Below are 13172 nucleotides of genomic sequence, written 5' to 3' on the forward strand. Positions count from 1 at the left end.
TTTATTGAAATTGTTTAAACACTTTATACAAGTTCCCAATACAAGAATCTGCTCCCTGGCTCAGGGTTAATGCAAATACAAAAGCACAGACCTCAGCAGCTGTCTGAGATGACCTGAACTGCAACTTCAAGATGAGGTCACATGAGGCAGCCACTGTGCACAGGCAACTCCCCATGGAGAAACAGAAGCTGCATGAGCCATCTCCATATACAGGCCAACATCATCTCAAGCCAAAAGCAGATGCTTTGGTTGGTTTCTTTTAGTAATTTTGATTCATGTTGCAGAGAGTGAGGTCAAACAGAGGTACAAAGCTTAAACAAACCACTAACACCATGGTTGTACATAGGGAGAGCCTCGGGCTGAGCTATCTACAGAAGGAAATCAAAAAGTCTGATGCCTCTGAACATATACACAGTTATAGGCCTGGTCAAAAGCAACCAGCTTCCTTCCTTAGGAACAGCAAGTTTTGAGCTTTGGAGAGCTGACACCATCCTGGAGAAATTATGAGATTTAAACTCCAGCCAGCCTCATTCAGTTTGTTACAACACTGAAAACGGGGTGTTTCAGAGGAAGAGGTGGGAACCTTTTAACTGCATTTTTCAGATATGACTTTATATGTAATGATGGCTTTATCTTTAAAATGCTGGGTTTCTTCCTCTTTGAGCTTGGATTAGAAGAAAATGCTATAACTTTTGAGTCAGTTTTCTTGGAATATGCCTTCATATCTCATCACTGGAAATGCTTAGAAGAGAAAAAAGACAGAATCAAATGGCATTATGTGAGGTATCCTTGGGGAAACATCAAGGGTTGGCAGTGTATTGTTTGGTTTAACATTTAGCTGTGTAAGGCAAACTGAGCTCAGTAATTCATAACATTCCAAATTAGAAAGAACTGCAGACTTGAGAGGACAGAAACATGAAAGTCAATCCAGAAACTAGACTAGGATTTAAATGCATGAACAACCAAGAGAAACTAAATTAATAGATCTGGTATGTGTGAGGGAGGAAAAAGGCAGAGGTTAAGTGTTTACAAGGAAAGTCTGAGATAGAGGAACAGCAGCAGTTTGAAAGGGGAATTGTATGTAGCAGTAAAACATGTCTGTGACTGCGCTCCATGTGGAAAGTGCTCATGTGATAAATGAGGCATTTCTTAATCCCTCCAGGTTACAGCAGGGACACTGGCCTGGGACTGAACATGTGGGGAAGTCCTGGCCATCTCTGGAACATGTCAATAGGGTGGAGGAGCAACAGGACACAGACAGAGAAAGAGCTGAAGGGACGACTTCAAAGGAGAACATTACAAATGTGAAATAATGGCCAAAAAAACAGAGGTAGAAAAAGTACGAGCTGACATTCAAGAAAGGGGAGTTTGTTAGAGGTACATTGTAACACACAAGGGAATCAAAGTTCAAGCTCAAAGCTAGATTTTATGGTTAGAATATCAGAAACAATTACTGGCAGTGCTCAGCATCTCTAAGGGATGGCAGCAACAGCCCCACTGAGAGCCATTCAGTGAAAGTAGAAAGGAATCATTTTTCACTAGCTCTTCCCTGGCATCAGGGACACCTGCAGTTGCTTTGGGAGTTCACAATCTTGCAGCCTCTGGCAGATACGATCTATTTACCAGATCTCAGTAAGAGTGACATGAGATTAAGCCAAGTCACATTACACTGCATCTTCTGTTGGTCAACAGCATGGACATAGACAGCTGCATGTTGTATTTGCCTTCATCTTGCCAATCTGTACAGAGAAAGGTGCTGAAGAGGGTGCCAATGAGAGTACAAGAGCATTGTAAAATCTCTTCAAGCATTCCTATATGTAAAGTCTTTGCCCTAGAACTGTTTCCCCTTAGCATTGGCTTTATTGCTTCGCATACATGTTCTTTTAATTCCTACACACACACTGCAATGGGCTCTAACTTAACGGGTATTGGGACTGAATTGTTACCATCTAATTTAAAAACTAAAAAAGCACCAACATCCATCTAAAAACAGTATCATTTTCCCTTTTACTCCCAAATACTGAAGTTAACCCAAGCTTGAAGGCTTCATCTTTCCAGTGACAATACCCATGAACCTAAGCTAGCCTTCCTCCATGGGCTGGGAGAGAAAGGAGAAGTTATATCCAGTAGCAAAGAGGATACAAAAATATACACATTTTGGGGAAAAGAGGAAGGCAGAACTTAAAGTCTGAGCTCTGTTCAGGACAGTGGCATTGTAGCGTCCTTTCCAGAGGATTCTTCACTACCAGTGCTGGTGGCTCCTCTTCTTTGTTTCATTATACATAATCCTTCCCTGTGGAGGGGGCATTTTTCGGATAGCCTCGGGTGGGTGGATAAGAGGTTTCTTGCCGGGGGCAGGAGCAGCAGAGGAAGGCTCCTCCCAGCATGGCCAGAGAAGCAGCTGCCCAGCCAACGAAGAGGGCTGATCCAAATTCATATCTGTGGGAGTAACAAGGAAGAAAGTAAATACTGCAGACAGTGTCTCTGGATTACAGGCATTGCCTGTGTTAGCATGTTCACATGACATAAGGGGGCTGAAATCTTTATGGAAGTGGCTTCCTGCAAGGCAGGTAGTTTAGAGTGACAGAGACCTGAGACTCTGCTGACCTTCAGTCCTAGAAAGCTTTGCACACTTGGTTATTTCAGTCTGCTCTGCAAGACCAGAAGGCAGCCAAGCTCTATAAAAACTAGGCCTCAGACATTGGGGGGGGGGGGGGGGGGACGACTAGAAGTCACATAAGCTAAGTCTGCTGCAGTCATGCTGCCTTAAGCCTTGGTGCTGTTGCAAGAGCCACAGGGTTTATAAGATCTGGTCACAATGCTCCTTCTGCCTAGTAGCAAAGCCAACCCAGGCAGTTCAGGAAATTCTCTTCTGTTTTGAGCTGCTTAAAATCATAACTATACTCTGAACATTTGTCATGCTCTACATAACAAATTTTATGAAATGTCTATGCATTATGTAAAATGGGGCAGTACCTGGAGTTGACAGGGGTGGAAGGGTTATAGAAGGCCTGAGCCACTCTGTTGCCATACCACGATGTGGCCACCAGTGCTGCCATTCCTGCACATGTGGGAAAAAACACCACATCACATGTTATTAAGAAAAGAAAAATCAACAAAAAACTGCAAAAAATAAGTGTCAGAACAAGCATCTGGACTGATGCTGAGCTGCTGCCACCCTGGAAAGATCTGAGCTGCTGCTTAGACCTGGATGGGAAAGAAAGAGGGGTTTAAAGCCACCCACACTCAAGTCACACCAACACAGGACTCCTGGCAGCCTTTTACAAAGCAGGCTATATGGGTCAGCTCAGCTCTGCTGACAGAGATGGGTGGCATGGAGCACCCCCATACAGGAAGCATAATGCTAGAGCCAAGAGACCTGTCTGGTGCCTTGGAGAGCCAACAGCTAGTGCCTCAGTCCTCCAGGGAGTTCCCAGCCCAAAATGCTCTTGGAGCAATGACAGCACACCCAATATCTGCCTGTCATTTAGAATTGGCACATTTAAGATTAAACACATCTGTATGTTACCAACCTGCAATGATGAAAATCGCTCCACCAAAGACAGCCATCCTCATCTTTTTCACCTGGTCATCTTCCATGCACTTCATGCATTTCATGCCAGTCACAGCAACAAATATGGCAACAAGGCCCAGGAGAATTGCAGACACCATCAATGCCCGAGTGGCCTGCAGACTGCCTAAAAGACATTAGGATTTGAGTTACCATAAAGAGAATGAAAACCTGAAGATACAAATAAAAGCTCAAGTTACTGGGTTCACTACTGAAATTATGTGTCCAAATACTCTGCCCTGTACTATTCAGGACACAGCCAAAACATTCCTTTTCAGCTTTAAACTGAGATTGTCATGCATCAGGATCAGAGAAATCTCAACCTCTTCTAAAGTGCATGGCAAACAAGGGCATGCAGCTTTTTGTAGGAAATGACCGGGGAATTGCCCTCAGACAACTTTTGTTCCCTGATCATTTGAATTCCAATTGGAAGGATATCTGTTTATCAAAGAAGTATTCAGATTTAGGCTGTTTCTTGACAAAGCCTTTAGACCTGTTTAAATATGAATAGTGCCATACATATGAATAGTCCCACAGAAGTCAGCAAGGCCCCTTTATTGTTCAATACTTCTAAAGCCTGTTTTATAGTTACTTCAGTGTTAAAATTCAGGTTTTTTTGCTCTAACACCTTGAGCTTTGGTCCTGGAAGGTATAAAATTACAATTGTGACAGAGACAGTGATTTTTTTCCAACCAAGTGAAAATAGTTTTTTGCCTGAAATATTTAGCTTGTTAGGCTCAAATACTTAAGTGCTTTAACAGCCTCTTGGTTTTTGAAAAATTGGTGTGGGGTGATGCCTACCACAGGTAGGAGTTGCACTTGCCTGGGTTCCGAGCAAACAAACTCCATATGCTTCTTTATCTAAGACCTGGCTTTATGTTGACTCACCCAGACACAGACATTCTAACTCTACACACACCTGAGCTATGGCACAGATTTTTCTTGATATCAAAGAAGGAAAAAACCCACAGTAATAAAACAAGCTATTACTGATAAAAACTTTCAGGTGATGAAAGATGGGTGGAATAGTGAGCAGTGGAGGAATAAGAGGCTGATCTTTACTGCCTGGCAAGTCAGGCTCATTGGAACAGCATGCATTTTAAAACACAGTCCTGAGAAGATCCAGGAACAAATAGAGCTAGATGTTCAGCGGAACACAGGGTCCCAGGAGTACACAGTAGCTGAGGCAGAAGGCAGACAGCCCATCAGCTTTGAATTCTGCTTTAGGTAAGTCTGGCTCTGCCTCTTAACAAGTGAAACTTAAGTGGTCTGAGAGTATATTATGAAGTCAGTGAAAAACACAAAGCCAAAGTTCAGAGCACAGAGCAATAGGAAATGACTTGCTTTCCTAAGAAGCTTGTCTTCCTTGGGAAAAAAACCCACAATTAGGTTGGTTAAATGGCTTTTCCTCTCACTTCCTCTAAAGGGGAAGGGTGCACCCAGGTGTTAATCAAACATTTGCTGCATCATTGATTGCTGAAAACCACTTATGAAGCCATTTATCACTTTAGCATAAATCACAACAGTGGAACCCCAACACAAATCTCAAGTTAGCAAAAGATACATCTCCAATGTCAGATATTGAACATGAAAAATAGTTTTAAGTTGCTAAATAAGAAGTTATGTGATTTTTTTAAGAGCAACTTCAGCTGATGGGATACCACACAGAAAACCAATTCAGCTGCCATACATTTAAGACCGAATTCTGTATCACAGCAGCAGCTCTAGAGAGGTCAGTGGCTGAACACACTAGTGATACTTTGCATGGGAAAAAACATTTTCTGTAGAGGTACCAAGTCTGTTTCATCAAATCTATAGCAAGCTTGGCTTAGTCCTGCTGCAGCAAAAATAATCTATACAAAAGAGGGGTTTGAAAGAATTCTTCCAAGAGGCTCAAACTAACAGAATGCAATCCCAAACAACTAGAAAACTAAATATAGTAAGGAAGAGACCTTGCATCTTCAAAGTACAATGAACAGAGATTATAAACAAGGGAGAATGCACAAAAAAGTTTATAGGGCTTCAGAAGACAGATTGAGGTGATACAGAACCTAGCTAAAACCTGAAGATGTGCAAGTATTAACTGGCTGCACCCCATGAAAGCTTTGCAGGAACAGTTGAACAAAAATCAGCATCTCAGTTGTGGCAGGTATGAAATGGAGACTGTGAGCATCCATCTCCCAGGGCCACTGAAGTTCAGTAGCAGAGCCTATGGGGGCAGGGAGGGATCTCAAGTGCTCCTCATGCCTCCCTGCTCCATGGCAGGAGGCAGAGGCATTTAAGAAACCAGCACAGTGGGACAGTAAATCAGGTTGTAGTGTTTGCAGAACAAACTCTCCCATTATTTTGAGATGTTTCAGTGCGACACATGTATTAGCCAGGCACCCTCCCCTTCCCGCAAACTGGCTGCCATGTGTTCAGGCAGGCTCTCCAGGAAGCAGCGCTTTCATCTTCCTATCACTTTTGCAATGTGTGCAGTACACTGACTGTGGTTAATTATCACACAAGTGATTAGTTATTACATACACATTACCAACTGCATCACCAGTGGAAGCTGCACATCCAGAGTCCGAGAAAACTAGTTTAGTATTAGTTCTGTTGTTCACTCAGGCATTTGCTAGTGCTTTAACAACTCCAAGGGATAGAGACATGCAGAATTGCCTTAAGCCGCTCAACAGGATGGGCTAGCACCAATGGGCAGAAATACACAGCAATTTGCCTTTTATAACATCTAGTGTATTACAGAGAGAAATGGGATTTCCCCTGCATTCCTTGCTGCTGCAACAGGCTCAGAAGGAACAGGTTATTGCAACCTCCCACAACAGAGAAGGCCTGGGCAGCCTCAGAAACCCAAGGAGAAGAGGAAAAAGTCCTGCACAGGGGTAGACAAACTCGCTGGGCACCCAACAACAGTTGTCAGATGGCAACAGTGTGTTATCAGCATAAACCACTATTTACTCGGAAGCCAAGTCTTTTTATTGCTGATTAGTAATTACAGACCTGTCCTGAAAATACCTATTAGCAAGAAAGCAGTAAGTACTGGAAGGACAGTCTTCAAACTATTACTGAGAACAGTTAATACACACATGTGAACCCCTCAGGCCATTACAAAATGCCATAGCATTATATAAGACCACAAAAAAATGACATAGCAGCTCTCACTGGCTTCACGTAGTGAAACCAGCCTTTTTAAAAAAAACATGCTAACAGCCAGCTTTGACTTAATCTACATGATGCACACTTATCTGAACCCTACCTAGGTAAAAATCTTTCTTTCCCCCAACTATCATCCAGCACAGATTGTAACTGCTGACAATTGCATAGTTGTAAGAAAGGACTTTACTAGCAAAAGTTTGGGGGTGTTTTTCTGTCATCACATTCCCTTATTTATCCTGTGTATATTATCTATGCTATAGAAATCTGTTGGGAAAGTGCCATGGGATTTTTGTAATGCCTGTTTATAATGCAAAATTTTCATAATAGCTCAACACAGATTTTTCTGATGGGGATTTCTCATTTACTGACTTGCCTGCATATTTTCACATTGACTTGTCCTTTCCCTCCCACAGGCCTCCATGCAAAGTGATGGCAGAATACAGGTGAAACATAGATGCTATGCTACTCCCTCCAATCCCTGCCAGCCTAAGTTCCCCAGAAGTTACAAGCACGCCTGTAGTGTAGAAAGCATGCTGCACAGTCCACCTAGAAGAACAGTCAGCAGCCTTCAGCTTTCATGAAACTGCAGTGGGAAGGCTTTGAACCTCCTCAAACAAGCTGGATTTGAGGTCCTGCTGCTCTGCCTAGCCAGCACATGAAAGTTTCTTTGCAAGGCAGGCAACACAATGAGGATCTGAGCAAGCAGTAACAAATTCAGAGGTCAGCAAAGATCTGTCATGCTCTACACTCATGCTAGCTGGGCCCAAAAGCCTGCTAGTGACTTGGAGGCTTTTGAACCCCTTACCAGCCCTTGCAGGGACCTCACACACTACCACCCTCAGATATTCCAGCCTGGACTCCTTCAGAGCATCTCCCCCGAAGCCAGACAACCATACAGAGAGCACCCAGGCAGGAAGCAGACAGGAAAGGCCCCGCTTCTTGCAGAAATGAGATGGCTCAAAGGCCTCAGGGTGTATCCAGTACCAGACACAGGATCAGCAAGCGAAAATGGCCTTCTACTCTGCCTATCCCAAAGGCAAAGAAAATAAAATTTGATGCCCTCCTGCAATCACTCAGAAATGGCACTAGAGAAAGCTTGTCTGTAAAACATACAGCCTGCATTACCACCATTTCCAGATACTTGGTCAGAGGAGATCTAGGCAGCCTTTTTTCCCGTGAAGCCTGGAAATTCTCTTCAAGAGACTTAGTAACACATAGTAACACTTTAATAAAGCTACTTAGGAGAAGCTGCTTGCAGAGCAATAATGCCAGTGTATTGCAACAGGCTCCAGTCCCCCCTACAGACACAACCTGGCGCCTAAACAGGAACAGCCTCAGCGGCATTCCAGGTAACCCTCTACCTTGAGAAAGCACAGCACAAATAAGACAGTGTTCATATATCTCAATTTCATGATGAGGGAATGGGGATTGAGAAATAAGGGAGCAAATTAAGCCTTAACCCACATGAAAGCACAGATACTATCAGGTTCTACCTGCTTATTCCAGATCTGAAGATGATGAGAGGTGACCAACAGTTAGGACACATTTGTCCCTCCTGCTAGCTTAAAGCTCAGCCTCCCAACTCCCCCAACATCACAGTAAAGCAGCAGTAACCCAAAGATGAACCCTTCCTATTCCCTTCCCCCCAGCTCCTGAAACAGGATCAGCCAGGGTGGTAAAGATGTAGGAGGGAAGATTTCACATTTGAATGATGCTGTTCAACCCAGAGGGCATCCAAACCCTTGTTTATTTTCTGGGCTGGGGCACAAAGGCTCATTGTGAAGGTACTAGGTTTGGTGATGAAGTGGTAGATGAGTCTCAGCTTGTCTCAAGCACAGAACCTCTCCCAGCCACACCAAACAGGGCAATGAGTATCTTCAGCTGAAGCAGCCTAGACAGGACCCAGAACAACCTCCACTTTGAAGAGAAGAGTGGCTCAGTGAGGACTTCTAGAGACTGTACCAGGAACCCCTCTCTCTCCTGTATGGTCCTGCTTCCCACAACCTTGGAGGGGCACAAGGCCAAGCTAGCTCCACAGTTGATGGCAGAGGGCTACAAAACAACACTGAGGCTGTGCAACAAAGCCTTGTTGCAAGGGTGGCTTTTGCGCCTCATGTCTGCATGCGGCCATGCACAGCTTTTCACATAAGCCAGCAAAATGCAGCCTTTCTATTGCCTGAACAGGAGCACATCCCAGACTCACATAAGCCCTCAGCTGAATGCAGCTGCTGGAAAAATGCCAGCATGGGTGCACCTCAGCAATGTGGCCATGCTGGAAGCTGAAGGCCCCTCAGTCACTAGCAGCACATGTCAGCTTATGTCAAACCAATCTCTGATGTGCAGCATCAGTCAAAGCAGCCAAACATGAACACATCTAGAGGAATGGCAAAAGCTACCAGACATCCAAAAGCTTGCTGGCAAAACTTTCCATCATTCCCATGACCTTAAACTACTGTAGGTGTGAGGATGCTCAGTCCCTCCTATGTAGACAAAAATAATTGCAGGATCTGAGCCTCTCCCATCACTGCATGAGGCCCTGCTGTGTGGCTTGGAGCACTCAAGGCATGTGCAGCCTTGGCAAGGAAAGCGCAGTCACTTCGAAATTTTTCTGCCCACGTTGATATACGGCCTTCCCCGTGACATAAATGAGAGCTCTTCTTACTGCACAGCTGCATCAGTCCCAGGGTGTGGCTGCTGAAGTGTGATTTTTTTTTTTCCAAACCTCCAACCAAAACAGCAATGCTGGTTGTCATTGCCCAAGCCTCTGGCAGCCTGTAGAACCCTGAAGCATGCCAGGGAAAACAAAGTCAGCAGAGAAGATATTATGTCAGTAGACATGCCCTGCCCAAAAGCCCTGCTTTTGAATAGGAAGGGCACAACCTGAGAAAACTGGAGTACCATAAGAAAAGGTGTCTTTTAGCCACACCTTGCTGACTTCCCAAGGAAGAAAACACCTGCAGTGATACTAATGTTCCCTGGGCTTCCTGAGAATTTTCAGGCAAATATGCCCTATAGAGCTGGATAAAAGGTCCCTGGCACTTCACAGCTCCCCTGTGGCCTTGGAAGGGCCTGTTTGCAGAACAAAGGTGAGGGGAGCAGCTGTTATTTAGTCCTTAGAGATGAATGGGACAGGTCTGGAGGTCTTTGCCGGACAGATTCCTAAAAACCTGACAAAAGCTTTGCATTTGATTCTGCAGGCAGGTTTAATTTACACAACAATGGGCTACAGCCACAGAGCCCCTCGGGCAAATTTACCTTTTGCAGGTGATCCATGGGGTGCTGGAGATTCCTCAGCTCTGCTGTATCCTCCACCCACCCCCCAATGCAGAGATAAAAGGCTTGAAGCTGAGCTTATACGTAATTACTACTCAAAACACCCTCTGTGCTTAGCCCAGCCCTGATTACCCACAGCCCTGTGCTCTGAGTGCACCACACACCTGAAGAGAGTAATTTGCACCTCCAGCAGCTGCAGGGCCTATGGGTGTTCAAGGCAGGGGAGCGGGAGCGCAGCCGATGTGGAATAGCAAGGAAGGTGGGGCTCAGGGTGTCCAGCTTTGCTCGCATGACACACAGGAAGGGATGGTGGCAATCTAACTTGGGGATACTCCCAGTGGTCCCTCTCTACAGTTTATGGGAAACAGTATGCTCATTCCTTTGGGAAAGAGAAGGTGACCAAGGTGGCAATTATTCTTTTATTAATTATAGCTGGAGAAAGATGAAGGAGTCGCAGGACACTAGCCTCACTGGTGTAGTCTTACCAGACTTGGGATGAAGGGAAAGATATTGGAACAGGCCAAAAGGGTGTTTTTGGCTTTTGTTTTCGTTGTTGTTTGTTTAAAAAAAAATACTTTGAGTGTCGGGGTAAGCCATAGTCTGAGAAACTGCTTCAGAACTCTCAGACCTTGTGAGAGTCTACCAAAAGAGCAGGGCAGAAAAGCAGACAAACAGACAAGATAGAAACAAGCTTCACTAGGGCTCCGGCTCAGTAACCGCCCAGAGTGATACCCCAAGCAGGGCAAGTGGTAGTTATCACATGCAGGAGACAGCTTTACCATCTCAGGCTGATATAAGAGACTCACAGATTACCCTGAAGTAATGATCTGCCTAAAAACTGCAGGTTGTCCTTATCTGGGCTAGAATCCAGCTCAGCAGCCAACACTTTGCTGAAAAGCCCCAAAGGGGTAACAGTGATGTACTCAGAAGAGAACAAAATTATGCAAGAGTAGCAGCAAGATCAAAACATAGCCAAAAGTTTCAGCACTTTTCTATGAACTCTGCTTTACTGCTGAACCATACCCAAAGACAGCCCCTGACTGAATTTCTACAACCAAAAAAGCTCTTACTTGCAGTTACAGCACTTAACATCACTAGGGACAGGATGTGGCCCTCCGCGAAGGTTTCATTGGGCAGTGACTGCCACCGTTGCTGTCCCGTTGCTTTGCGGGACCGGGTCCCAGGTCTCCTGCAGCTGCCGGGGCAGACCAGGAGGCTGCGGGACGGCTCCCCAACTCGCCCAGCCCCGACGGGACCAGCACGCCCAGCTCACCCAGCCCCGACGGGATGGACATCGGGGCGGTAGGGTCTCCGACGGGATCCGGCACCCAAACCCCTGCACACCGAGCCCCGTTGGGACCGGCAGAGGAGCGACGGGAGCAGCGTCCCAACCCCGACAGGACGGACATCCCCAGCCCCTACACGGCCGGTCCCGACGGGACGGGCACCCCCAGCCCGAGCCGCGACGGGCACCGGGCTGACCCGGACGGGACGGGCACCCCCAGCCCGAGCCGCGACGGGCACCGGGCTGACCCGGACGGGACGGGCACCCCCAGCCCGAGCCGCGACGGGCACCGGGCTGACCCGGACGGGACGGGCACCCCCAGCCCGAGCCGCGACGGGCACCGGGCTGACCCGGACGGGACGGGCACCCCCAGCCCGAGCCGCGACGGGCACCGGGCTGACCCGGACGGGACGGGCACCCCCAGCCCGAGCCGCGACTTACTCTCCAGCTTGAGCAGCGAGTCGTACACCTTGCACTGGATCTGCCCCGTGCTCTGCATGGCGCACGACATCCAGAGCCCATCGTAGAGCGCCTGGGCCGTGACGATGTTGTCCCCCGCGTAGGATGCCATCTTCCACTGGGGCATGGCCGTGCTGATGATGATGCCGACCCAGCCCAGGAAGGCCAGCACGAAGCCCAGGAGCTGCAGGCCCCCGCTGGCCATGGCTGCACGGGGCCGGGCCGCGGCGGGGGTGGCGGAGCGCGGGGGGCCGCCGCCGCCGGCGGAGGGGCGATGCGGAGCGAGCGGGACAGCGCGGCCGGCTCCGCGCAGCGCAGTGGCGGCCGCGCACCGCCCCGCGCCCCTTTTAAGGCCGCGCAAAGGGCGCCCCCTGGCGGCCGCGCCGCGCCGCGCCCCGCGGGGCTGCCCCGGCGGGCCGGGCCGGGCCGGGCCGGGCCGGGCCGAGCCCCCCCCGCGGTGCGGCGGGGCCGGGGACCACGGGGGCCGGGGCGGCGACCCCCCCCTCCCCTTCTTCTCGGGGCCGCCAGCGGTGGCGGCTGCGGCGTCGGGGGGAGCGGGGGAGAAAGGCAGGAAAATGTTCCCCACTTCCCCCGGGGCGTGGGGAGGCCCCCATCCTTCAGGGTTTTGCCCGGACCCACGGCACCCTGCAGCTCACCCTCCCCAACAGTGCCGTGGGGAAACGGCTCATGGGACTCGCCACAGCCTTTGTACCCGCTGCCCCACCGGCACCCCTGGACGCTTTGGCACCTCTGGTTGTGCTCAGGGGTCTCCCCCCTTCTAGGGCCGAGGGCCCTGAGAGGAGGGACCCGAAATCATGTTCCTTGGGTCTTGCTGCCTGCAGCCATTCTTTAAGAGCCAGAGCTATCAACAGGCCTTTTTGGTGCAGAAACATTGCATGTGCCAGCGGAGTGGACAGGAAAGGTAGAGACCAGGTTGCGGCAGTTCTGCTTGTGTCTGTGTGACCCACCTCCAGCATTGCAGGGCAGGAGGGGAGGGCTTCCCCACCACATGGCTAGGACAGGGGAGCCTTTCCCATCCGGAAGATTCCCTGCCTGGCTTCTCCAGCATGCAGCATACGTGGGTATGAAATGCTGTGAAGCAAACAATAGAGAAGTATTGGGAAATTATTATCATTTTTAAAAGGCTCTCAAAGAAGCTGCTGAGCAAACACTGATCATCCATGTACAAATGCTTCCAGGACCCTAAATCCAAACTTTGAATCTATCATTTTAATAAGGGCCATGTGCTGCACCTCTTTGCATTACTGGGTCTCTGTAAAAGGAGAAATTTAACTTTTTGGATGCTTCAGTGAGCCAAGTGACTTGCCAAGGTTTATTGAACAAGAGGTTTGGTTATAGACCAGGAAGAGAGCTGTCCTCCTTTTCAGTCATGTAGCTGTCCTGTTACTACAGTTTCCCTTTCTTCTA

General features: G+C 48.1%; 1 protein-coding gene across 1 annotated transcript; it reads right to left on the reverse strand.

Annotated features, from left to right (window-relative positions):
• Positions 1 to 370: 370 nt before the first annotated feature.
• CLDN1 (claudin 1) lies at positions 371 to 12039 on the reverse strand. The gene is made up of 4 exons (XM_013959040.2): positions 11727 to 12039; positions 3534 to 3698; positions 2977 to 3061; positions 371 to 2439 (listed from the first exon to the last, which is right to left on the reverse strand). Exons 1-4 carry the CDS (start codon positions 11947 to 11949, stop codon positions 2277 to 2279), a joined length of 636 nt encoding a protein of 211 aa, XP_013814494.2. The 5' UTR covers positions 11950 to 12039; the 3' UTR covers positions 371 to 2276.
• Positions 12040 to 13172: the final 1133 nt, after the last annotated feature.

The sequence above is a fragment of the Apteryx mantelli genome, chromosome 9, assembly GCF_036417845.1.
Source record: "Apteryx mantelli isolate bAptMan1 chromosome 9, bAptMan1.hap1, whole genome shotgun sequence".
NCBI lineage: Eukaryota > Metazoa > Chordata > Aves > Apterygiformes > Apterygidae > Apteryx > Apteryx mantelli.

Coding starts and splice junctions, on each gene's coding strand:
- CLDN1 (XM_013959040.2), bottom strand. CDS start 11,949: ATGGCCAGCGGGGGCCTGCAGCTCCTGGGCTTCGTGCTGGCCTTCCTG. Junction 3,699..11,726: donor CTCGCTGCTCAAGCTGGAGA/GTAAGTCGCGGC, acceptor AATGTCTTTTAG/GCAGTCTGCAGGCCACTCGG. Junction 3,062..3,533: donor AGCGATTTTCATCATTGCAG/GTTGGTAACATA, acceptor CCACATGTGCAG/GAATGGCAGCACTGGTGGCC.